This window comes from Herpailurus yagouaroundi, unplaced genomic scaffold (genome assembly GCF_014898765.1).
Source record: "Herpailurus yagouaroundi ecotype Mexico unplaced genomic scaffold, PumYag 29, whole genome shotgun sequence".
NCBI lineage: Eukaryota > Metazoa > Chordata > Mammalia > Carnivora > Felidae > Herpailurus > Herpailurus yagouaroundi.
The window spans coordinates 29,983,565-30,010,490 of record NW_024412377.1 but is presented as its reverse complement, the minus strand read 5'-3'; the positions used below and the strand labels follow the sequence as shown (position 1 = coordinate 30,010,490).

The following is a 26,926-nucleotide window of genomic DNA, read 5'->3' as shown; positions in this document are numbered from 1 at the left end:
TGAAAAATTTTATTATAATAATAACCCTTCCATCCCAAAACATAGCTGAAGCATGACTAACTAAAAGATGACATGGAAGTCATAATGACAGCCTTCATCTAATAATAAAAGACAGTCTTACTGTAACCAATTAGCCAATTTTGTTTGAGACCAGACTCATTGTTCACCTCTGCTGGCAACTAACGCCACTCAGGAAATACTGTCAAACACTGTCACGGAGACACCAGTGAGGCTCCCCATCTCCCAAACCACGGGTAGCAGTTAAACTTAATTTCTGTGGTTTTGAAAAGAAACACTTAATGGGACTGCTTATTTTTTCTTGTAGGACCCAAATGTGAATAATGCCAACAGCTTGCCTGTCAGCCCTGAAGTTTCCTTAGATGCCTCATAAACACTGGAATCACTTCACACGTTTCTGAAATGTGACCACCTCTCAGGAGGAGTTGACAACACTGAGTAACCGGAAGGGAGGAGCACTTAGCCCACTAAGTGGGATAAAGATTGCCTTGAATGCATGGAGGTGCCTGAATCTCCTGGCATGGTGACTTGATGGGGACTTTTCCCTACTTCTATATGGTGGACAAAACAAAAGAATAAGAATCAAAGTAGTATTTGTCCCATTGCTATTGGTTGCTCACTCAATGTCAGAATTAAATTTCATAATATAAAACAGTATATAAATGTAAAAGGGTAACAGTGATATTCTGCGGGACAGCAAGAGGGTTATCGGGGGGAAAGTTAAGTAATGATCTTTTTCTTGACCAAAAAATATACCAGAATTATTTCTTTGGATCCTTACATGCTGAGTAAAACCTCTTTTAAAATAGAAAAAAGTTTTTCCACGGGAGTGGGGAAGAGAAGGTAATGGGTTAATAGAGGTTCAAAGGGAATTTATAATATGAATGACAGAAATGTCTAAAATACCTAAAAAATTCTTCTAGTATCCCCCTACCCCTACCACCAGCTGGGGTCAGGACCATCTCCCTCACCAGTAAAACATGCCTGCCTTGAGTCAGGGGAGCTGAGAAACAGTCACTAGTCACTCTGTTGGGCAACACGACACAACAGTATTTTTAGGAGGGGGAAAAATAGCTTTTCACTTCAAACGACTGGAGGAATTTAAGTAGGCCGCGTGTAATTACATGAGCTAGACTGGTTGTGACACCGACTTTAACACTTCTACTCTTGCAAAAAGTGCCATGGGATCTCCTTACTGATCGTAAGCTCCAAGGGACTTGGTCTTACAGGAGACCCACCACCAGAGAGAAAACCCAGCAGTACAGCGCCCCCTGGGCTTTAGATGGAGACCCCGGTAAAGTCCACAGAGCATCAGCTCATCACAATTGCTACTGCATCCAAGACGTCCTTCCTAGACACTAGTGGTGACAGATCTGAGGCTGTGGCTCTGGGAAAGACAAATCTGTCAGATTAACAAGGTTGTGTGACAAACCGGACAGAAGCTACTTATTCTGGTAAGATTTCTGGTGCCCACAGTAGTTCATTTTGTATCTAAATGTCTCTGGATCTATCACATGGTCACGGAGTCTCAGAGGGAGCTGACGGAGACCCTTTGCCTAGTCTCCTCACTCTGCTGATAACGTTCAGTTGTTCAACATCATACTGCAAGTCAGTAGTAAAACTGGACAAATCCAGGTCTCCTGATTCCAAGGCCAGCACTCTTTCTTGTTTATTCTTAGAACAGATTGTTATTCTTTAGAAGGCTGCTATGGAGTAATGCATTAGGCTCAAATAGGCTTTTCCCTTTTGGGTTGAAAGTTACATGAAATTACCCTGTCTCTGTGATGAGTCACAGAAGCTAAAGCAGTTAGCTGTTACATGACTCGCAGTTCTGTCCACATGATACTTTGTACTATATGCCTGGACTGTGAAAACTTTTTCTGTCTCTAAAGCCATGAGATCAACACCACATTACAGTAGAAGAGAGAGAGAAGACGATGGAGAGACCATGCTAACAACTTACGGGTGATGATGTAGTCCTGGGTTAGAGTCTCGGCTTGTTTCGCCTTCCGCTGGGTTTTAACCACACATAATTTTGCTCCCCTGGGGTGGGTAAGAGCACATTATTTTCTTTACTTGGTCTTACAAACAGAAAGTCATGTCAAAAACATGAGATACTTTCAGGAACACACTCTGTGCACACCATCTCGCCATGTCCTTGACTTTCTAAGGGATGGCAAAAGATGGGGCCTTGGTGATAAGGGATTAAATTTATGGGAAAGCAAGTCCGTCAGTCAGTGGTTACCACTGAGGGAAAGGGTTGGAGAGGTAATCAGGCAACAGAACACTAGTTTAAAAAATCTGTAGAAATAACCCAAAGATGTAAGTGAAAGAGATACAAGTAAAATTAACCAGTCTTTTCACCCTGAAGGTCACACGGTTCAAATATTAGTTTCATATGAAAGCAACCTGGGTGGTCTCCACCCCAAGTGGCATTCGTCCACATCTCTAATGTAAGAGTACGAGTGTCTGGAACTGAGTTGGCTTGGCAGTGTTGTCACGGGGCTACTGCCCAAGAATGCGTGGGGTTAACCAAAAGTTTGATTAGGACATTTCACTTCTTCTTTAGCAATAATGAGCTATCCCTCTCAGGAAGCAAATACAAATAAAAAAATTTCTTAAAGATTCCACACATAGAAGCTTCCAAATGGGTGCTATCAAATGGGGCTCATCATTTTCTCAAATGAAACAGACTCTCTCTCTCTCTCATTCTAATTACATTAGCATTTTCAATTCCTTTATTAAAAAACAAACAAAATCCTGTTTGTTCTTAAACACAATAAAAACTTTATTTTACAGGGCAAGAGTTCCAATGCTAGTGCACAAAGTTCCAAGGGAAGACCGACTGTCTGCTTCTATTTCTACCCAAACGAATTATAGCAATGCATATTCATTAACAGAGGATGAGTTTCCTTTCCTCAAAAAGGATGTGGGACCCAAAATAGGTTTATGGAGGACCCCAAAGAATTTAGCATGTGAACTTTAATACTACCTGACCAAGGCTCCCTCTAAAGAAAGAGCTAACCAAGCATCGTACCTTAACAGAGACAAACAAAACCATCCTTTTTTGGGGGGTGGTGACAAATGTCCGCCTTTGTGCCCAAAGAAAATGCACACAACTGAGGAACTGGTTGAGCCTCCGGTGAAGTTTTCAGACTTTTGAAACACATTGGTATATTTAAGTCTAACATTTGGGGTGGGCATGGGATTGAAGAGGAAACAATTTGTGCTGTCCCCTTCTGCTGGCAGAGAACAACCCCACACATCCAAACTGCTACCTGATAAAAGCCCAAACAGAAAGGGAACAAAACAGACTAGCTGTTTCCATTTCCTGTGAGGGGTGAGTTCCCTGCTTTGTTAATCCCCTACATGTATCACAGCTAATGCCATGTCCAGGGTGGTATGCAAAGTGGGCAGGATTTTTCCCCCCTTTGCACTCAACATTTCAGCTAAAGGACTGCAAATCCCCAGGAAACTTTCACTTTGAATTCTGTATGGATCAAGGGCAATATCCAAATCCTCTTTAAAGTACAATACCAGGAGTTTGAGGCTTTACTCTGTGCCAGCTGCATTTTCTAAAAGGGTGGATCCCCATCAAAGGGGGCAATAAGTAAAAGCAGGGTAGGAAAAGAAACCCTCCCCCCAGTTGTTGTCATCCATCTAAAACAGGCAAGACCCTTGAAATACCTCTGACTCTTGTTGGGGTCATAATACACTTTAGCCAATCCATTTCCAGTTCCTACCATGATCTGGTTCAGCTTTGGATGCCACAGGCAGCGGACAACACTCTGAAAAGGAAAGGCATGGTAATCAACTAAAGAAGCCAAGTAAAAACGGGAAAAGTCCCGCTGGTGCTTTGATGGCTAGAGTCAGTTTACTAAACTGAATATCATCCTGATGGTTACCCGTAATTTTTAGGACATTCTCCTCTAAACTATAAGGCTGTGTCCCCGAGGTTCAGTTCTATTCCATCACTTGTTATCTGTGTGATACCCTTTAAAGATGAACAAGTTGTTCCTTCCGACACCCCTCCTCTCATTTCTTGATAACCTTGCAACCACAAGGTTAGGCTTCCCCAGCTCCACTGCCATGTGAAGCTGGCATCTCGGAATGCTGAACCCACATAACTCAGTTCTGCTTACCACTGAAGCAGATTTAGATCTCAGTGTTTCATGTTTTTATACACACAATATGTCCCTCTGGACAGCAGATTGAAGCCAGGTGGTTATTGTTTTTAGTTCACAAAGATCCAAATCTCATAAAGCTTTTTCAGGAACAACACATATTTGCAGGCATTGAATAATATCTCCCTATCTATGAGATAAACCAGCAGGACAATAGCAGAAGTAAAACAGAGACACGGCATACAAAGACTTGACATTAACCTGAATGAAAAGCTATTTAAGAGAAGGTCCACTGGAAGTTACGATCCTTTGAATTCATTACTGGTAAGGAAAATAAGTGGTGCCCTGGGGTCAAAAAGAATGAGTTCTCAGTGAGAACTACAACCTGTTTTTAATTTCTGTCTGTAGTAAGAGGGCCGAGGTGGGAGGTTTAGCAGGGGGGAAATGATGAAGGGGGGTGGGGGAAGATGAAGCTAAAATTGGTAGGCAGAAACACCATGTGCTAGGTTCTGTGGATCTCATTCTGATAGAACAAGTAATGAGTGGAAACATCAATTCAAGATTTATTTAGAACCATCATGAGCCAAGCAACGCGCAAGGACTAAGAAAAAAGGGTACAATTAGATACTGCTATTTTAGGTTCTAATAGTAAAATGAAAACCATGGCATCCTTGTCTCCCAAATCTCTCTCGGGCTGAGTCTCTCTGGTTTCCTCTCCCTAACCATCCTGCTCCTTTGTTAAGACAGAGTATCTGTGAATCTCCTCAATCCCTTTTGATAGAAATCCTGGCTCCCCACCTGCCTGGCAAAAAGTATGCATACAGTTATTCGGCTACAAATGCTTCTCTGAGATTCCTGAGGAACTTAAGAGGAAATGTAAGAGTCTGCAGGACTTCAAATTCATGTCTGATAATACTCTTTAAGAGCGGTTCTTAAGCTCTGCACCACTGAAGACAGCTGAGATGTTCTGCTGAGAAAATAAAATCAGAGTGGCTGTTTTTTCCTGGTTGGTAGGCAGTAAAATGAAGTTAAAAGGGCAGGTTTTTACAATTTTAGGTTTTCTTTCCACAACTTTTCTTAAATCTATGGTGCCTGCTACCCAGTGTCTACCAGCAAGTGCTAAAAGATGATAAAACATACAATAGTGAGTATTAATAAAAAAAAAATCAGAAACAGTAAGCATCTTATATATAGAATGGCTTCTGGGGGAGGGTTGTCATTTTGTACACATGTCTGTGAAACCCACTTGATAATGTATGACTGTAAAAGACACATTTTATCTAACAAAACTGTGCTTGGTTGGTAAGATGGAATTAAGTATACCAACAGTTCATGGTCTACAAAGCACAGCCTGACTTACAGGTGCTCTGCCACTGAGATTAATTTGAGAACCAGGCCTTGACCACTGCAAATTTCCAGGTCATGGCCAGGTGCACGGAAACATGAGAAAAGTCACAAACATAACTTCATAAACCCTACCAAGAATAAGTTCATCCAAGTCAATACTCACCCTCATGTCACTGCTATATGTCATCATGCGAAGACTGCCCCTTTTAAAACTGTACCCCACAACTGTGCTTACTCTGCTTTTTCGTGTTTCTAAAACATGTTCCACCTTTTAACATAATATATAATTTGTCGTTAATTTTGCTTATTATCTGCCTCCCCAGTGTGAACATAGTTTGCACACAGGCAGAGATCTTGGTGTGTTTCGGGTAGGAGTGTTTCCCAAATACCCAGTTTAGTGTGTGGTACTCAATAAATATTTGTTGAAGGAATGAATTAAAAGTTACAGTTCACCCAAGCCTAAATGGACTGCTTTGCTAAGTGGAGTTAGAGACGATTTTCAAGTTAAAATCGTTACTACCTATGGAGAACAATTTTATTTCTCTAGATCATTATTATACTCAAATATCCTACAAACAAAGTAGGGTTCGTTTCCTCCCAGTGTAGTCCTAAATAAAGGGATGTGCATGAACCAGAGAGAGAGAGAAGATAGTAAGAGGGACTTTCAAGGGCCCTCCGAAATCCCAGACACCTACAGATGGCCCCAGGAGAGTCTTAAGGACATAGTATTAAAGGTATTTCTCTTCCTTGGTTCTCTAGAAGTCTGGCTAAGCAGTCTAAGATTACTGGTTCTCAAATATGTTTTCAAGTGAGCAGGGTGCAGAATTGGAGAAGATCCACAGTGTAGGCCTGGTAAATTCCAAGACACCCAGCCAAATAGGCAGTTTCCAGGGGCAGCAGGTTACCGTTACTCTCTCCCTCTACGCTGAGGGTGTAAATGTTAGAGAGAGGCAACTGCCCAGGCCAACAGACCAATGTCTGATTGCTTTCTAGGGAGTCCAAAGTCAGGGCACTGCACCTCTATTCCTGTTCACCTCCTCTACCCTCTACAGCTCTTAGACGCACACATGGCTGGTCAGCATAAACGCTCAGGGAGAAGCACATTTACCCTCCTTTTCACATGGAAGCAGGGAGAATGCAAATAAGACCCGCTGAACTAAACAGTCATTCCAGAGCTCCATCCATTGTGGCGATGAGTCACCAAAGCAGCCAATGAGGGCTCTGCGAGCAGTCTAACTTAGGCAAAGGATACTTAAGGCTCAATTACCCTAAGACTGGTTATTAATCAAATACTACAGGGATTCCAAAACATGGAATGAAGAAACAGAATTCAAAGTCAAAGGTGGGTGGGCCTTTTCTGTTTATTAATATTTATTGTGTGTGTTTAGCTAACCTTTGTAAACTTTGCAGCTAATGCGGCTCCACACTTTGTCCTGTCAAGGAAATGCATCTTAGAGCAGAGAGCTGGCCATCTGCCAAACCAAACAATCCCTGAGACAGCGGCAGGGCTGGGGAGCAAGCCGAGCTGCCACGCTGCTAACTTGTCAAACATACATACCGGGCTTTACTTAACAACAACGGGACACGTGCCTGCTAGAAACCCAACGAACTATCAGAAGACAGATGAGCTATAGTTACTTAAAGAGAGTGCATTCAATCAAGCAACCATCCACCCAAGACTTCCTTCGTCCTCTGGCCTGGAGGAGGTGCTTCTGTGGCTGGGGGTTGACACAGTTAGACTGACAGATTTCCTGAGCAATGCAGCAAACATAGGGTACATAACATGTCTGAATGGCAGGACCAGAGAAGAATATGGCACGAGAGCTACAAGGATCCAAGGAAAAGCCTTCATACCGTATCATGAGATTCAAATGGCGAAAGACTACTATAGTGCAAAGAACTAGATTCTGAAAATAGTCTGCATCTTTTAGTATACTGATTTGCTTAATTAAATTAATAAAGCATTTTATTCTCACACTAATCTACTTCATCCTACCAAAACAATGCAGGTCCACTAATGGCCTCCTCTCGCTACCTAAGCTGAACTCCATTTTGGCATAAAATTAGGTTCAGTCTTGAAAGCTTACCTTCATTTTAGCATTATAATTTGGTAGTGCAGAGTAACCACAATCTGCCCCAAAGGTACTTAACTCTAGCAGCAGCCAGAAAGAGACGGTACTAGGGCTGGAGATCCTAAACAAGATGACAGGAAGGAGGTACGAGACTAATGTGCTTAATACAGAGATCTTTCTTCTCCGCAGGGACCAAAGGAAAAAGAGGGCGGTGGGCTGGGGAGAAAAAGAGCACTGTGTACAAACAGCAGTATCAATATTCCAAAACAGGAATTTCGGAATTACCCCTCAGCAAAAATAAAAAGGCCACAAAAAATTCCAAATAATTTATTTCTGTGGTTTTTCTGGTTTACTTTAAGCAAAATCATGGAAGCAAATAAAGACAGGAGAAGGAAACCAATGAGAGAAATGAATTTATATTTAAGGACATGGTGGGAAGGGAACTACTAAGTATCTGGAACTTTATATTATTTAAAGTAATTGAATCCTTGCAACAATACTACAAAATTAGTAACGTCAGTCTCATTTCACAAGAACAAGAAACGGAGGCTTGTAGGAGGGTGTGTGACTTTCCTAAGGCCACATAACTTGTAGAGAGAGGAGCTGGGATCAGTGGGGAGGTTTTCTCAACTCGAGTGCTCATTTCCTGATACTACTTAATTATGCAAAGTCCTGTTTTAGAAGATGGGGAGGAAGGGCTGTGGGAGATTTGAAATCATTCCCAAACCCACCTCAGCCAGAAGTAGAAATCTTAGCAAGTTTATATTTAAAAGCAGATGGTATAACTAAAATCATAAAGGAAAAGGCCCACTACTACCCAGGTCATAAATGTTACTATAAAAGAAATCAATGCCTGTGTAATATCTGAGGCATCTGTAATACACATATCTAAACACACCCTTATTCTACTTTACATGCTAAAAGAAGCCTAACATCCTTCATAATTTTATATCTTAAACATGATTATGATGAAACACACTTCCTGATCCTTCCCAGCTGCTGACCCACACTGTAAACCAAACTCCATCTGGTTTTTTCATGTTTGGTTTTTGTCACATAGTACACGAATGGATAAGTTAACTAGCGATCCTTTGGGAGAACAAGCATTTTTCAGAATTTTCAAATAAGGAGGCTTACACCTGTCTATAAAGGAGACGGTCCAATTGTTTTGCAGACCTGTGCAGTGGCAGCCTTGTAGTCATGGACATCCTCGGGAATACCCAGTGCATTTGAGTGGCTGCTTGGGCGCTGATTCCCAAGGCTAAGATCACAGATCAAGATGAGTCCAAAATAAACAAAAAGCAGATGAAAATGGAAAAATACTGGAGAAAGAACTTTCTCCAAATTTCACTCACCCAAGGTTTATTTCACAGAAAGAAAAACTGCTTTCTAAATTAAAATACTGAACCACAGAGGTAGAAGAGTAAGATGGGAATTCTTTACACTTTTCTAGGCTGTTTGTCCTGTCCTGCCAAAGCTCTGCTTTTCCCAAACTTGGATTATTCTGCAGTATGCATGGACCATGGGGCTCGACCTCATCCCTCTGAAGTTCAGAAAGCAAACCTGGCGAATAAGCCTCAGTCTCCAGTAAATACAACTCTTCAACACCCACCTGATCTCCATGGAGACATCCCTCAAATGGAAAAAATTAAAGACAGACATTTTCTCTGCTCTTCTAAGTCCACACCTATCCTTTTTTTCCTCCTCCAACTCCAAGGAAGCCCTACCATGAAGGCCAGACATGTACCAACTGTCACTCTCTGCTGGAAATCTTCTCAACATTCCCCCCTTCCCTGCCCCAAATAATTTTCTGATAACCCAGACAGCATCTCAATGGTGAAAAGAAAAAAAAGGCCACACCATTTTTATAGATGTAGGGTTTGCTGCAGAAAAACCAAACAAGGAAAATGTTGCTCTATACCTGCCATAAATATCTGATAAAAATGTACAGATTATGCCTTTTAAAAACTAGCACCCAATTATCGAATTAATTCTCATCAAACCCATGAAAAATTCATTTATTAAAATCTTTTCATTTTCAGCCTATGCTCTAAAATTAAGGTAACTGTTAAAGTAGCAAAAATCTGAAAACCTGGTAGTTGTCCTTGGCACTAAATGAATCACATCTGTATCTGATAATAAAAATGCCTAAAGAATGTCATCACAAGAAAAAGTTCTCAGAGAAAACGGAAGGTCTCTTGGGTAAGAAAATTAAATACAATTTTCTTCGTCTAATTCAAAACACTAATGTTAGTTCGCTCCAATCCACTTATTTGAGAAGAATTTATAAAGGCAAAGAAAGCACAAATAATGACTGAAGAAAACTGGTAATTACTCTTATTAACAACATTCTGGGAGCAGGAAATGGGAGGCTGGAAGCTGGAGTCCACAAGATGAGTGACACCTGTGGTGAAGCCCACCAGGCAAATATCCCAGCGGTCCCACACCACAGTGATCCACACAGAAGCAGCACTTACTGGAGGCACAGTCCCACAATTCTGGCAGAGCTTCCCACTGGTGGGCACAGGATAGTTCCAGGTGTGCTGAAACAGGAAGCTCCTCGGGACTGAAATGGGCCTAGGGCACGAGAGCCTTAGGCAAATCAGTTCCAGCAAAGAGGAGCCTTATCTGTTCATACCACACATTATCACTATAGGCACCAGGTTGAGAAAAAGCTTCCGAAGCACTACCTAATGCCATGTCTCTCACTCTAATCTACACAGACCGAGGACTCTTTATCCTTCTTCATTTATGAAGAGTTAGAGATGGCCAAGGCCGTACATGAAAAACCCACAGCTAACATCATATTCAGTGGTGAAAAACTGAGAGAAAAAAGAGAAAATGGTGAAAATTCAGTGGTGAAAAATTCAGTGGTGAAAAAAAAAGAGAAAATCTTTCTCCTAAGATCAGGAACAAGATAAAAATGTCCACTCTCACCATTTTTATTGAACATAGTACTGGAAGTCCTAGCTATAGCAATCAGACAAGAAAAAGAAATAAAAGGCATCCACATTGGTAAGGAAAAAGTAAAACTTTTCTATTTGCAGATCACATGACATTATATATAGAAATCTCTAAAGACCACCAAAAAACTATTAGAACTAACAAATGAATTTGGTAAGGTCACAGGAAACAAAATCAATATACAGAAATCCATCACATTCCTATACACTAATAATAAAGTGGCAGAAAGAGAAATTAAGAAAACAATCTCATTTAAATTGCACCCAAAATAACAAATTACCTAGAAATAAGCTTAACCAAAGAGGGGAAAGACCTTTATTCTGAAGTAAAAAACAGTGATGAAAGAAATTAAAGATGACACAAACAAATGGTAAGATGTTCCATGCTCATGGAGTGGAAGAAAAAACATTGTTAAAATGTCCACATTACCTAAAGCAATCTATGGATTTAATGCAATCCCTATCAAAACACCAACAGCATTCTTCACAGAACTAGAACAAAGAATTCTTAAAATGTGTATGGAACCACCAAAGACCCCAGATAGCCAAAGCAATCTTGAAAAAGAGGAACAAAACCGGAGGTATCACAATCCCAGATATCAAGATATACTACACCAAGCTGCACTAATCAAAACAGTATAGTACTGGCACAAAAATAGACACATAAATCAAGAGACCAGAATAGAGAGCCCAGAAGTAAATCCATAATTATACGGTCAATTAATCTTCAACAAAGGAGTTGAGAATATGCAATGGGGGGAGAAAAAAACAGTTTCTTCAACAAATAGTGCTGGGAAAACTGGATAGCTACATGAAAAAGAAATGAAACTGGACCCCCTTCTCACACCATATACAGAAATAAACTCAAAGTGGATTAAGGACCTAAATGTGAGACCTGAAACCATAAAAATCTTAGAAGAGAGCACAGGGAGAAATTTCTCTGACACTGGTCATGGCAACATTTTTCTAGATATGTTTCTTAGGGCAAGGGAAACAAAAGCAAAAACAAACTATTGGGTCTACATCAAAACAAAAAGCTGCTGCACAGCAAACTATCAATAAAACTAAACAACAACCTACTGAATGGGAGAAGATATTTGCCTATGACATATCCGATAAAGAGTTAGTATCCAAAATACATAAAAAACTTATATAACAACACCCGAAAAACAATCTGATTAAAGAATGGGCAAAGGACCTGAACAGACATTTTTCCAAAGAAGACATGTAGATGGCCAAAAGACACATGAAAAGATGCTTGATATCACTCATTATCAGGGAAATGCAAATCAAAACCACAACGAGGTATCACCTCATACCTGTCAGAATGACTAAACTCAAACACACAAGAGACAACAAATGTTGGTGATGATGTGGAAAAAAATATACCCTTACTCACTGATGGTAGAAATGCAAACTGGTACAGTTTTGAGGAACTTGAGGTTCCTCAAAAAATTAAAAATATAATTGCCGTATCATCCAGTAATTCCACTACCTAGGATTTACCCAAAGAAAATGACAACACTAATTCAAAAAGATATACGCACCGCTATGCTTATTGCAGCATTATTTACAATAGCCTAATTACGGAAGCAACCCAAGTGCCCATCAAAGAACGAATGGATAAAGAAGATGTGGTATGTATATACAATGAAATATTATTCAGCCATAAAAAAGAATGAAGTCTTGCCATTTGCAACAACATAGAAGGATCTTCAGGGTATAATGCTAAGTGAAATAAGTCAGTTGGAGAAAGACAAATACTATGACCCCACTCATAAGTGAAATTTAAGGAGCAAAACAAACCAGCAAAGATAAAAAGAGACAAACCAGAGTTAAGAGTCTCTTAACTATAGAGAACAGATGGTTACTAGAGGGGAGGTGGGTGGAGGATAGGTGAAAGAGATGATGGGGATTAAGAGTATACTTCTCCAGGGGCGCCTGGGTGGCGCAGTCGGTTAAGCGTCTGACTTCAGCCAGGTCACGATCTCGCAGTCCGTGAGTTCGAGCCCCGCGTCAGGCTCTGGGCTGATGGCTCAGAGCCTGGAGCCTGTTTCCCATTGTGTCTCCCTCTCTCTCTGCCCCTCCCCCATTCATGCTCTGTCTCTCTCTGTCCCAAAAATAAATAAACGTTGAAAAAAAAAATTAAAAAAAAAAAAAAGAGTATACTTCTCCTGATGAGCACTGAGTAACATAAAGAATTAAGTCACCATATTGTACACCTGAAGCTAATACAACACTGTGTGCTAACTACACTGGAATTAAAACTTTAAAAAAGATAGAGATGGGCATAAAGATAATAACCATACATCCTCTTCCTATATGAATAAACAAAGAACAAGTGGATAAAGCTGTTAAATCCCTAACTACAAGATAAGAAATATACATAATTAGATCTTGGAAATCATCAAGTATGTAAACCCTCTCCCCCCTCCCCCCAAATAAAGGAAAAACTCAATGTTCAAAAATGAACTATACAGGATATGTAAAGCACTATTTATCTTAATGTAGTATGGGTAAAGATGTTTTACTAATCATACTCTTTTACTTAGTCCTTTGGGGGTCTCGCAACCCCTCCTCATTCATGACATAGCATTATCTATCACTCCAAAAAAGAAAAAAACAACATTATCCTGGGATATGTGTTAATTATAGACCCCTTTCTTCCTCACACTATATATAATTGTGGGAGTTTGGCCAGAGTTCCAACAGAACAGCTGGAAAACTTGTTACCAAAGATCGTTCATCAAATTCAGGTTGGGAGAGGAAAAACTGTCACAGAATGTCCTACAAGACATGAAGTCTTTCACTGGTCTGCTATCAGTGGGAAGTAATACAGTGTTGGGGTTAGACAACAGAGCACTAGTCGTTAGTGCATTATATGTTTCCACATTGTATAAAGAATAGTGTGTCATTCTCAACACCTTTAAACATCTATAAACTCAAGTTCTCTGCTATTCGGGGTCTTTGTGGTTCCATACAAATTTTAGGATTGCTTGTTCTAGCTTCGAGAAGAATGCTGGTGCAATTTTGACTGGGATTGCACTGAATGTGTACAGTGCTTTGGGTAGTATTGACATTTTAACAGTATTTATTCTTCCAATCCATAAGCATGGAATGCTTTTCCATTTCTTTGTATCTTCTTCAATTTCCTTCATAAGCTTTCTATAGCTTTCAGCATACGGATCTTTTACATCTTTGGTTAGGTTTATTCCTAGGTATTTTATGATTCTTGGTTCCAAGTGTGAATGGGATCAGTTTCTTTATTTCCCTTTCTGTTGCTTCATTATTGGTGTATAAAAATGCACCCGATTTCTGTACATTAATTTTGTATCCTGCGACTTTGCTGAATTCATGTATCAGTTCTAGCAGACTTTTGGTGGAGTCTGTCGGGTTTTCCATGTAGAGTATCACGTCATTTGCAAAAAGTAATATTGAAGAAAACCAAAGTGGGAGGCATCACAATCCCAGACTTTAGCCTCTACTACAAAGCTGTAATCATCAAGACAGCATGGTATTGGCACAAAAACATACAGACACATAGATCATGGAATAGAATAGAGACTCCAGAATTGGACCCAAAAATGTATGGCCAACTAATCTTTGGCAAAGCAGGAAAGAATATCCAATGGAAAAAAGACACTCTCTTTAACAAATGGTGCTGGGAGAACTGGACAGCCACAGGCAGAAGGTTGACACTAGACCACTTTCTTACACCATTCATAAAAATAAACTTAAAATGGATGAAAGACCTGAATGTGAGACAGGAAACCATCAAAATCATAGAGGAGAAAGCAGGAAAAAACCTCTCTGACCTCAGCCGTAGCAATTTCTTACCTGACACATCTCCAAAGGCAAGAGAATTAAAAGCAAAAATGAGGGCGCCTGGGTGGCGCAGTCGGTTAAGTGTCCGACTTCAGCCAGGTCACGATCTCGCGGTCCGTGAGTTCGAGCCCCGCGCCGGGCTCTGGGCTGATGGCTCGGAGCCTGGAGCCTGTTTCCGATTCTGTGTCTCCCTCTCTCTCTGCCCCTCCCCCGTTCATGCTCTGTCTCTCTCTGTCCCAAAAATAAAAAATAAATAAACGTTGAAAAAAAAAATAAAAAATAAATAAAAAAAATAAAAGCAAAAATAAACTATTGGGACCTCATAAAGACAAAAGGCTTCTGCACTGCAAAGGAAACAATCAACAAAACTAAAAGACAACCAACGGAATGGGAAAAGATATTTGCAAACGACATATGAGACAAAGGAATAGTATCCAAAATCTGTAAAGAACTCACCAAACTCCACACCCGAAAAACAAATAATCCAGTGAAGAAATGGGCAGAAGACATGAATAGACACTTTTCTAAAGAAGACATCCAGATGGCCAACAGGCACATGAAAAGATGCTCAATGTCACTCCTCATCAGGGAAATACAAATCCAAACCACACTGAGATACCACCTCATGCCGGTTAGAGTGGCTAAAATGAACAAATCGGGAGACTATAGATGCTGGAGAGGATGCGGAGAAACGGGAACCCTCTTGCACTGTTGGTGGGAATGCAAACTGGTGCAGCCGCTCTGGAAAACAGTGTGGAGGTTCCTCAAAAAATTAAAAATAGATCTACCCTATGACCCAGCAATAGCACTACTAGGAATTTACCCAAGGGATACAGGAGTGCTGATGCATGGGGGCACTTGTACTCCAATGTTTACAGCAGCACTTTCAACAATAGCCAAATTATGGGAAGAGCCTAAATGTCCATCAACTGATGAACAGAGAAAGAAATTGTGGTTTATAAACACAATGGAATACTACGTGGCAATGACAAAGAATGAAATATGGCCTTTTGTAGCAACGTGGATGGAACTGGAGAGTGTTATGCTAAGTGAAATAAGTCATACAGAGAAAGACAGATACCATATGTTTTCACTCTTATGTGGATCCTGAGAAACTTAACAGAAGACCAGGGGGGAGGGGAAGGGGGAAAAAAAAGTTACAGGGAAGGAAAGAGGCAAACCACGAGAGACTCTTAAATACTGAGAACAAACTGAGGGTTGATGGGGGGGTGGAAGAGAGGGGAAAGTGGGTGATGGGCATTGAGGAGGGCACCTGTTGGGATGAGCACTGGGTGTTGTATGGAAACCAATTTGACAATAAATTATATTTAATGTAAAAAAATCAAGTTTTTCTTTTCTGATATTTTGTAAAGGAGTCAAGTATTTTTCTCCTTCAGGGTTGTACTATCAAGTGGCTAATTCTTCACTCAGTTTTGTCGTTCATGGTAATCGTATCTATACAAGGAAATATAAATAAGTTTAAATACCAATTAAATAAAATCCCAAACTCTCATGTAGAGAAGGGAAAAAAATGTTTCTATTTAATCAAAAGGGTAATACTGACTTTTGCTACTGTTTTTACTTGTCCAGAAATGGAAGCAAAACAGTAAACAGAAAACATTTCTTTGAAACTGCTGACACCAGTAAGGAGCAGATGCCTTTTAATATAGCATGTTACAGGGTTAAATGCCACTAGAAAATGAGTAAACTATTAAACTGAACAAGCCCTCCTTTTGGTCCTCATTCTTTCGCTTTCAATGATTTATGAAGTCTAAAGTAGCATGTGATTGCCACTTCAACTCAGTATAACTCTAAAAATGAGATCACTTCACACAGAATCTCAAATAGATAATTACAGGAAAGGCATCTCACTATAGACTTTGAATGTGAATTCCTATAGCAACCATTATTTCAAAGAAGAGCATGGCTGAAAAGAGAGTATCAGAGATAAGAGAAATGTTGAGAAAATATGAGCCACAAGGAAATGTTTAAAAAAAAAAAAAACCAACTAAGTTTGGTTCCCTTAGACAAGACTGAACAGAAACTTTATAAGAGGAAACAGAGGATGTTGGCCAGCTGTTCTCCAACTCCATGAGGACTGGAGTAAAGGATGTGGGCTCTAAGCATACGAATGTGAGGCTAAAGTACAGAGGAAAAAGAAAAAGATCTGATGGTAAGACATTTCAACAGATATGAACTCTTTGGGAGGGCTGCAAAATCTTCTCTTAAGAGTAAGTCTAAATTTCATATAAAAGAGGTAAGCTGTGGTTCGCAGAACAGGAGACAGATTCTGGAAGATCATATTGAGAAACTGAACAAAGTATGCTTGATGCCAGATGGCAGCTAATTAAGCAAAAGCCAGGAGCTTTGCCTGTGGCGCAGTTATGTCAAGGGAACATGTCACCAGAATAGGAGAAGGGACCTACACCAAGATCAATGACAGTATTTTACTTCCTACAATATGAATGTCTTCACAAACGTGCAGGAATCTTAGAAGCTTCCTCCTAGTCACATCTACTGCAATCTGTACTACTTCATTATGTATTTTCCATTACCATTGTCATTTTTTTTTAATGAAAAAAAAAAAAAAAAGAAAAAAGAGAAGAACTGGTTTGGGTGAGACAAAGGAAACATTCCACTCAGTCCTCCCTCCGAACACAGTTATATAAGACAGAAGGCATGGAACACCTACTCGAGGACTCTGAAAAGTAAATAGTATAGGTGGATTGGGGAATTAGTCCCAAATTCAAAGCATCACTGAAGCAGAAGTGAGTTTACCATTTCCCTCATTGCTGGTACTTCCTCTATCCCCCACCCCAAATCTGTGATGCACAAAAATATCAAAATTTGAAAAAAACAGGGGAGTCCAACTCAGTTTTCCTTTTGCCTTAAGCTTTAATACAGCTTGGCACAGCACTGTTATTCATCCCACTTTTGTTTAAAACACTGGTATATTATTCATCCTGGATTTTTTGCATTAATTTTCATTTTTTATAATGTTGCATTAAAATGTCATTTATCTTGGGGTGCCTGCGTGGCTCAGTCAGCTAAGCGACTGACTTCGGCTCAGGTCATGATCTCATGGTTCATGGGTTTGAGCCCTGCGTCAGGCTCTGTGCTGACAGCTCAGAGCCTAGAGCCTTGCTTCACATTCTGTGTCTCCCTCTCTCTCTGTTCCTCCCCTGCTTGTTCTCTGTTTCTCTCTGTTTCTCTCTGTCTCTCAAAAATAAATAAACATTAAAAGAAAAAAAATTTTAAATGTCATTTATCTTGATTACTGAGTTATTTGGCACCTCCTTAAATTTTGTGCTTGAGCCTGGCCCTAGTCCAGGCCCTGCCTCAACTTAATGCCTCCTCCCATTTCATCAAATTTAGCCCAAACTGGACCACCAGACCTAAATATAAGGCATAAAATTTTTAGAAGAAAATCTGGGTGATCTGGGGTCAGTCAAGGAGCTCTTAGACATGACACCAAAAGTACACTCTATAAAGAAAAAACTGATAAGTTAGGTTTTATCAACATTAAAATCTTTTGCTTTGTAAAATACACAACTAAGAAAAAGAAAAAAATAAGCAACAGACTAGGAGGAAATATTTGCAAATATCCTAAAAAGAACTTAACCTAAAAAGAACTTGGTGTCTAGAATAGATAAAGGACTCTGAAAACTTAACAAGAAGAACACAAACAACCTTGGTTTAAACCTGATTTAAAGAATTTCAAAAAAATTTGAAAAACTGGTGCTTCAACAACACAGAGTTTTGGTGGGGATATTGAGCAAGTGGAAAACAAATACACCGATGGTAAAAATGCAACACGGTGCTGTTAATCGGAAGAACAGCTTGGCATTTTCTTTTAAAAATAATCACATACTCACTGTATGACCTAGGAAGCCTACTCTTAGGTTTTTACTCTAGAGAAATGAATGAACTGAGATATGAATACATAATCTCTAAAAACTGGAAACAATCACATGTCCTGCAGTAAACTGTGCTATCCCCACACAGTGGAATACTACTTGGCAATAAAATGTAACAACCAAATCAATACACACCATGACCTGGATGAATCTCAAAAGCATTCTGCCAAAAGATGTTGGTCTAAGAAGGTTATACGATATGAATCCATATAGAAGACAAGTTCTTGAAAAGGTAGTACTACAGTGGAGCACAGATCAGTGAACGCTAGGGGTTAGGAGAGGGAGGCAGGGGAGGCAGCGAGTGAGTGACCCCAGAAGCAGAGCACAAAGAAGTGTTTTGGGGGTGATGGAGCTGTTCTGTACCCTGACTGTGTTGATGGTGGCTACATAAATCCATACATGTGTTAAAAATCACAGAACTGAACATTTTTTAAAAGGATAGATTTTATTGTATAATTTTCAAAAATAGTAACAATGAGTCAGCACTAAATTAGTTCTTATCATTTTCCTTACTTAAAAACAGTGAACGACTTGATAAGGCAAATATTACCAAAACATCAGGGATTTCTTTACTATTTGCATGTGCCTACAGATGAGTACTCAACTGTATTCTTCAAGTCCTGAGAACTACTGTCCTGGAACATCCACAACATGATAGTTTTATCCGCAACGAGAAGTAATTTCATCAAGTCTTACTGATACCAGCACCCCCTTGGACACTGTGAAGCTAACAGCTAACTTAGCAGGGGACTCCAGCTGAGGTCCAAGTTTACATATGTATGTATGTGTGTATGTATGTGTGTGTATGTGTGTATATGTGTGTATGTATTTGCAGAAAGAGTGGGGGAGAGAGGCAGAAGGACAGAGAGAGTGAGAGAGAGAGAGAGAGAGAGAGAGAGAGAGAGAGAGAGAGAATATTCACTGGCTCCATGCTCAGCAAGGAGCCCAATGTGGGGCTCAAGCCCACAAACTGTAAGATCATAAACTGAGCCAGATCAAGAGTTGGACGCTCAACCAACTGAGCCACCCAGGCACCCCGGTCCAGTACTGTTTAAATTGAACTCTCATAAGTATGCTGCTTGCCTCAAGAAATAATTTAGTAATCCAAACCACAGAAGCAGCCAAAATGCAATACTGTTTTTCATCATAGCCCAATGGCATACCTTTTCTTCAGTGATTAAAGAAAATACTCCTACAGAAAGTAGTAGGCGCTGATCATTGTGCATCCTGACAATAAGACACTATCCTAATGGCCATGTTGGAAATTAGCTCTTGACCCTAAAAAAGGTAGTGCTAGAGAAAGAACCATGTAACTGTTGTAATGGCAGATTTACATTAAAACTGCATCATTTTCTACTTACTCCCAAGTTCTTCATCAAGTATTCATACATCTCGGAAGACCAGGAAACGACCAGTGCTCATGTACCCTGCCTTCCTGTTCCCAAAGAGCAAATGCTCCAAAGACCTATGTTGAATATACTGTCTTATCACTTGGCTGTTGGGAAATACACATATTTTATTAAGTACAAATATGTTAATCAGTATCCATAGAGAATCTGCATTGTTTAATCCTCCCAAGAAAGTGAATTACAGCAAAATTTCATTAAGTTGATGCTGCTTTATTCAAAATAATACATAATTCAAAGCAACTGCTATTCCCTAGTCAACCAGCTGCCTGATTACTCTTTAATAAAAATCAGATAATGGAAAGCTAGTTAAACTCAAAGCCCATTTTTTCCATCCCCTGAGCTTCACATTAGGAAGGTTTCACTGTATTTTAGAAGGCAGATAAATGCCAAATATAATTTTTCTTTTGAGTTTATTTTCAGTTGGCATTCACACTGTCAATAGCTCCAGTTTCCTCTGTGTACTATTACCTGTATGATCCTGGCTGGGCAAAGACATTGCTTGACTCCTTTATTTCTAGAAAACACTTAAAGAGGTGCAATTCTGCCTGAGCTGGAATCTTCTATTAGTGAGACAGATCATTAGTTTACTCCCAGTATGAAATGAAAGAAGAGAGGAGTTGTTCAATTCTCCAGAGACCAGCTATCACAAGCCTAGCTTCATTAATTTGTTTGAAGTGAATTTCCAGAGTGGTTATATCCATACTCAAATGTAAGAATGAAGATACTTTCCAAAACCATTTCTGAGGACTTCTGGAATAGCCATTAATTTGAATGACCTTTCTGCTCTTTTACATATGTACAAATAATGGAGGATGACTGTAGTCGGAATGGTCAGCATGTTCCTTACACATAATTAAGATAAATTAAGATAAATTAAGATAAATAGCTAGCTAGCTTTGTGATGGGTCCATTATTTTATGGCTTTGTTATAACCATTTATTCTTTCCCTTAAATCTCTTTGGATTTAAAATATCAATACACTTTGCTAATAAAAACACAAAAATTTTTTATGTGAAATGAAAGCAGTAATACTTTCATTCTATGTTATAGGTCATTCTTTAGGTTAACAAATACAGCAATTTTCTTGGACATCAAAATTTATTAATTTAAATGTCATATGGGGAATAATCTATGTGTGACATGATTAGATATGCTATTTACTTTCTTTTTTTTAATTTTTTTTATTTAAAAAAAAATTTTTTTTCAACATTTTTTGTTTTGGGACAGAGAGAGACAGAGCATGAACGGGGGAGGGGCAGAGAGAGAGGGAGACACAGAATCGGAAACAGGCTCCAGGCTCTGAGCCATCCGCCCAGAGCCTGACGCGGGGCTCGAACTCACGGACTGCGAGATCGTGACCTGGCTGAAGTCGGACGCTTAACCGACTGCGCCACCCAGGCGCCCCTCTATTTACTTTCTTAGTGATCTTTTCTACATTGTCAGATTTTTAGATTCAATATGTACTACATTTATAGCCAGAAAATACACTAAAATACCAAAAAGTTGGGGTGCCTGGGTGGCTTAGTTGATTGAGTGCCCAAGTCTTGATTTCAGGTCAGATCATGATCCCAGGGTTGTAGGATTGAGCCCCACATCAAGCCCATTAGACTCTTAATCTTAAGCATGGAGCCTGCTTAAGATTCTCTCTCTTCCTCCCTCTGCCCTTCTCTCCCTGCGCTCGCACTCTCTCTAAGAAACAAAGAAATAAAAAAACCCAAGAGCTAATAGGATATAGTCCTCACTGATATATATGAAGAATCAGAGCTTGCAAGTTAAGGAAAAATAATGTAAATTCAAGTTCCCATCAGAACTTCACCTAATTAAATAAAGAAAGAAACATGGGGGCGCCTGGGTGGCGCAGTCGGTTAAGCGTCCGACTTCAGCCAGGTCACGATCTTGCGGTCCGTGAGTTCGAGCCCCGCGTCAGGCTCTGGGCTGATGGCTCAGAGACTGGAGCTTGTTTCCGATTCTGTGTCTCCCTCTCTCTCTGCCCCTCCCCCGTTCATGCCCTGTCTCTCTCTGTCCCAAAAATAAAGAAACGTTGAAAAAAAAAATTTAAAAAAAAGAAGGAAACATGGCTGATATGTTTATAGAAGTGGTCTTTTTTTTTTGTTTTTTTGTTTTTTTTTTCAAAAGAAATCATTTTTTTTAGGGGCTCCTGGGTGGCTCAGTCGGTTAAACATCCAACTTTGGTTCAGGTCATGATTTTGTGGTCTGTGAGTTCAAGCCCCACATCAGGCTCTGTGCTGACAGCTCGGAGCCTGGAGCCTGCTTCCCATTCTGTGTCTCCCTCCCTCTCTCTGCCCCTGCCCCGCTCACACTTGCTCTCTCTCTCCTTCTCTCTTGCAAAAATAAATAAATATTAAAAGAAAAAAGAAACCATTTTTTTAAACACAATATGGACCTCACTGTCTCCTTAGTGTATCTAATAGACTATCTCCATAATAAGATAAATAGGTCTTAAATAAAATATTTCTCCTTCCTTTGGTACATATATATGCTATAATTTAATTAATATAATTTTGACAATAATTATGTATTTTTCAATCAACACCCATGATAATAAGGGGCAGGAATACAGCCTGTAGTAAGTAAGTAAATAAATAAATCTGGCAGAAAAACTTCAAGTTCTCCCTATCTTTTAGGGGAAGGCCAGAGTTAATAATAAACAGAAAAGTCATTGTTTTCATTTCACTTTCCTCCATTTGATGAAGATGCAAATAATTGATAAAGTCCCAGGAAGACAGATCCAGAATATACACTTTCTCTAACTGTAGAGTTGGCTCCATGAAAAAAATTAATAAGAACTCAAACTGATTATACCAATTACTTGACATTCTGAGTTTCTTTCTTAAATAACATAAATGAGATGTGCATAATCTAGATTTCATTTCTCACAGGAAGGGGATATTCTGGAGAACAAGTAATGGTGGAAAAGAAGCAAAAACCTTGGATAATCCTTGCTCTATACGTTCTCTTTGGTGGTTAAATAATGTTCCTAAAGATAATCAGATATGTTTTAGTCACAAATGAATCTTTTTTCTTCCTTAAAATGCTATTGTATTTCTTCTGTTGGTACTTGTATTCTCAATCAACTTCGAAATATCTAAAGCAGTTTAGTTGAAAATGGATGAACGAATGAATGAATGAATGAATGAAATAAAGCAGTCTAGTTGAAAATACCAAAGCAAATTTCCCTTCCTTTTCCTTAAGTGGCCATATACCAGATCAGTTTGCTAGATGCTATAGCCAAGTTTTGTAAATAAAAGTTTGATTTTTTTTCCTTCTATTCCTCACTTTGTTCAGTCAATGTTCACAGAAACAGAGTTCCCTCACCAAAGCACATAAGCTAACAAATCAGAAGAATAGTCAAGATCAAGTGTGAAATTTCTGGCTTTTTGCCTTTCTACTTTTTTTCCTTAAACATTTTTTTTTTGGTGTTTATTTATTTATTTCTGAGAGAGAGAGACAAGAGAGAGAGTGCAGGGGAGGGGCAGAAAGAAAGGGAGAGATGGAATCCCAAGCAGGCTCCACACTGTCAGTGCAGAGCCTGATGCGGGGCTTGCACACAGGAACCATGAGATCAGGACCTGAGCCAAAACCAAGAGTCGGATGCTTAACCAAATGAGCCACCCAGGCGCTCCTTCTTTTTCACTCTTTTCCTCTTCACCCAATTTCTTTTGGGTAAATTATTTCTGAAAGCAACTGAGGTGAAGAGGCTGCCATCTTAAATAATACCAGGTCAAAAAACTTTATTCCATTTTGCTTGGGTTGAAGAGTATAAATGGTAGTGTTAGAATAATTGTATAAATCATGTCCTTTGATTTATATTAGTTAAAAAGAGGGAAATTCTGTTAGTCATTTTATAACAAATTATAGTTTGATGAAAAATCACTAAGTTAATAATAGACCATAATGTTATTTCAGGGCATCTCCTGAAATAACTAGAACTTTGAAAAGGTTTAAAACTGTCTATGTTTCTTCCAAACATAATTATTAAAAAAAAAATGATACATCATCTCCAAATTATATTTTGTTCATTCTTTCTCTCCTATACTTTGATCACATAAAATAGAGTAATGGTAGCCTTTTACACAATATATAAAAGCTTAGAACCCCATCTTACACAAAAACTAAAGTGAGCTTGTAAAACTCAAGATTCAAGTTATATTCTGGAATTTATCTTAGAAAGGAGGCTAAGCACACTACCCGAATCATAAAAAATTAGATGATAAATGAGAAATATGCACTTTTTTTAAGTTGAGTAAACACAATTGAACTACAGAGAAACATCTAAAAATAATTTTGGAATTATAAAACGTGTATGAACATCATACAATAAAAATAGTAAATGTTAAAGAAACGTTTGTCATTTCCTAGTGAAGAGTATCTCTACGTTGAATAGAGAAAAAAAATTTTCAGAGCATATGACAATGCAGAGACTGGAAATAAAACTAGTTTTTCCTTTAAGTTTGTTTCAAAAATAAATAAGGAAAATGCAATTATTATGTTTTTAAAAGCTATTTATTCTGAAAGTTATAGTATAGTTTTTAGTTATTAGGAAACTGTATAGCTGTTAACATCCCTGACTGAAGACAATATTTGGTTCCATATACATGCTGAGCTTGGCATTCTAAAATATAATGATGTAGGGGTGTATTTTTTTATTTTAGAAGAGGATGTGGGAATACAATCACTAGTATTTTATTCAAGTAAATGGATTCATCTAGGATAGACCTGAAGCCACCGTGGTCTGTGCCTAGTCGAGCAAGCACACCACTAACTGCTGATAGGAAGGATGAGATGTTGTCTTTTATGTAAATTAAAACTCAACATAGTAAGTACCTTACCACAGCAGAGTGCGGTATTTCCAAAAGAAATGACTATTCTGGTTTTTAATGACAAAAACACAATAAAAGAAGAGATATTTTTGGTCCTTCTAGCAAAATGCCCACCCTCTTTATCCATTCCAAAGAATACACTTATTTTTTTACATTCCAAGAAGACTTAAAACTTCAGAAAATAAATCAAAGAGACATTTTAAAGTTCCTTTAACATAACATTCTACTTACTATGTAAACAAACACAGTGCTGTCTGGGACAGGGGGTGGGGATGGGGCGGCCTGGGCAGCTCAGTCACTGTTAAGCGTCCAAATCTTGATTTCGGCTCAGGTCATGGTCTCAGGGTTCAGTTTGTGAGATGGAGCCGGGGTCGGGCTCTGTGCTGATAGCACACAGAGTCTGCTTGGGATTCTCTCTCTCTCCCTCTCTTTCTCTGCCCCTCCCCTGTTTGTGTGCTCTCTCTCTCAAAAACAAACTTCAAAAGAACGAAACAAACAATGCTGTCTATTAACAACAAAAATGCAAACAAATCTTAAATCAATTATGTAAAAGGCCACTTTAAAGTGCCATGGCTTTGTCCCTATTTGAAGTTTTCTCTTCACCCATCTATTCATATGGATCTCAAAATCTGTTTTCTGACTTTTCTAACATAATTCAATATAAGGTACAATCCATTTACTTAAAGACCATTCTCTTTTGTTTGCTTCTCTTCATTTGCTCATCCCTTAAAATTCAGGTTTCCTAGGGCTCATATTCTCCATCCTTTGTGCCTTAAACTAATCAGCAGCCACTATTTCAACTACAAAACTGCAAATATTTCTCCCAAAACTGTGTCTTCTCTTAGGCACCAAACCCATGTACCCATCTGCCTACTATCTCCACCCAGACATCCTGCTGGCATTTCAAGCTCAACATATCAACAATGCACTATATTTCTTCCAAATTCTGCTTTCTTTTCTTTTTCTTTCTTTTTTAATCTCAGAGAATACTGACCCAGTTTCCCAAGCAATAAACCTCAGCCTTCATACACAAATGAAATCTTACAAATCTAACCTTCACACTTCAGTAAAAATTAACTGTTCTAAAGCCTAAATCTGATTGTGTCATTCCGATGTTTTAAATAAACAAACAAACAAACAAACAAAGACAAAGTCACCTTCTTATTATGGCATACAAGATCAGGTTCGTTTTCCATCTCTCCTTCCTCACTCTTTTTTTTTTTTTTTTAATTTTTTTTTTCAACGTTTATTTATTTTTGGGACAGAGAGAGACAGAGCATGAACGGGGGAGGGGCAGAGAGAGAGGGAGACACAGGATCGGAAACAGGCTCCAGGCTCTGAGCCATCAGCCCAGAGCCCGACGTGGGGCTCGAACTCACGGACCGCGAGATCGTGACCTGGCTGAAGTCGGACGCTTAACCGACTGCGCCACCCAGGCGCCCCTCTCCTTCCTCACTCTTTAAGACACACTTGCGCTCTCCAGTATGCATTACACGTACTTCTCCAGGATACCATTCACTTATTCAATAACTATTGATTAAATACAACCTGTATGTCTGTCAGTTCTAAGCACTGAGGATATCACAGCAAACACAACAATGTTTCTGCTCTAGTGGGCTTACATCCTGGTGGAAGAACACAGATAAAACAAATAAACATACAATAGATGCAATGGCCGTAAGGGCTATGGAGAAAAAGATCTAGCTAGAAAAGCAACTCAGAGCAACACAGCAAATGGCATGTTCTATACACTACAAAAACCTAGTGTGTCTTAAAAGTGCAATCACACATCCCTTAATTTATTTAGGTTTCAATTTTAATTATACTTTAAAACCACAACACCATGAGTAATCCTGAAATGTACAGTCATTGAGAGGCATAACAGAACATGGCTCACTTCTGGAACAACCAATTATAATAATTTTATTTTTGAGATTAAAGTTGATAGAATCAAGAGTGTTTGCTTTTATTCTAGCATTTTAGTTGGCTCTTGGCTGTACCCCCCAAAAAATTATTATTAGTGCTGGCACATTTCAAATTATGTCATGAGATTAGAATCTATAAAACCCAAGTACTCATCTAGAATTAGTCTCATTGTTATTTCATTGTCTCTAACTATACCATGGTTTCAAATTTAGGGCCTACAAATTAAGACTCCATAGTAATACTAGAGCATTAGAGACAGGAGCTTTTTACTGGTGATTTAAAAACAGTAGTTCAATTGTCTGAATCATTTAAGTACATAATATGTCCCAACTGTTTACAAAGAGCTGAAACAACTGGAGAAGCCTACATTAAGGGCACTGTTTAAGATATAGGATATTGCTAAAGGATTTGACAGTGAGCCAAAGGAAACTTACAGACATTAATTGGTCTGTTTCATATTCAGAAAATAACAATGACTTACCTT

General features: G+C 39.0%; 1 protein-coding gene across 2 annotated transcripts in view; it reads right to left on the bottom strand.

The window, feature by feature from the left end:
* WDR70 (WD repeat domain 70) overlaps nucleotides 1–26,926 on the bottom strand; it is a 308,347-nt gene that overhangs the window by 22,744 nt on the left and 258,677 nt on the right. For both annotated transcript variants that reach the window (XM_040495635.1, XM_040495647.1), the window contains exons 14-15: nucleotides 3,706–3,806; nucleotides 1,982–2,061 (exon numbers count right to left, since the gene is read on the bottom strand). In XM_040495635.1, the coding sequence (XP_040351569.1) occupies nucleotides 1,982–2,061; nucleotides 3,706–3,806 (181 nt within the window). The remainder of the gene's footprint in view (nucleotides 1–1,981; nucleotides 2,062–3,705; nucleotides 3,807–26,926) is intronic.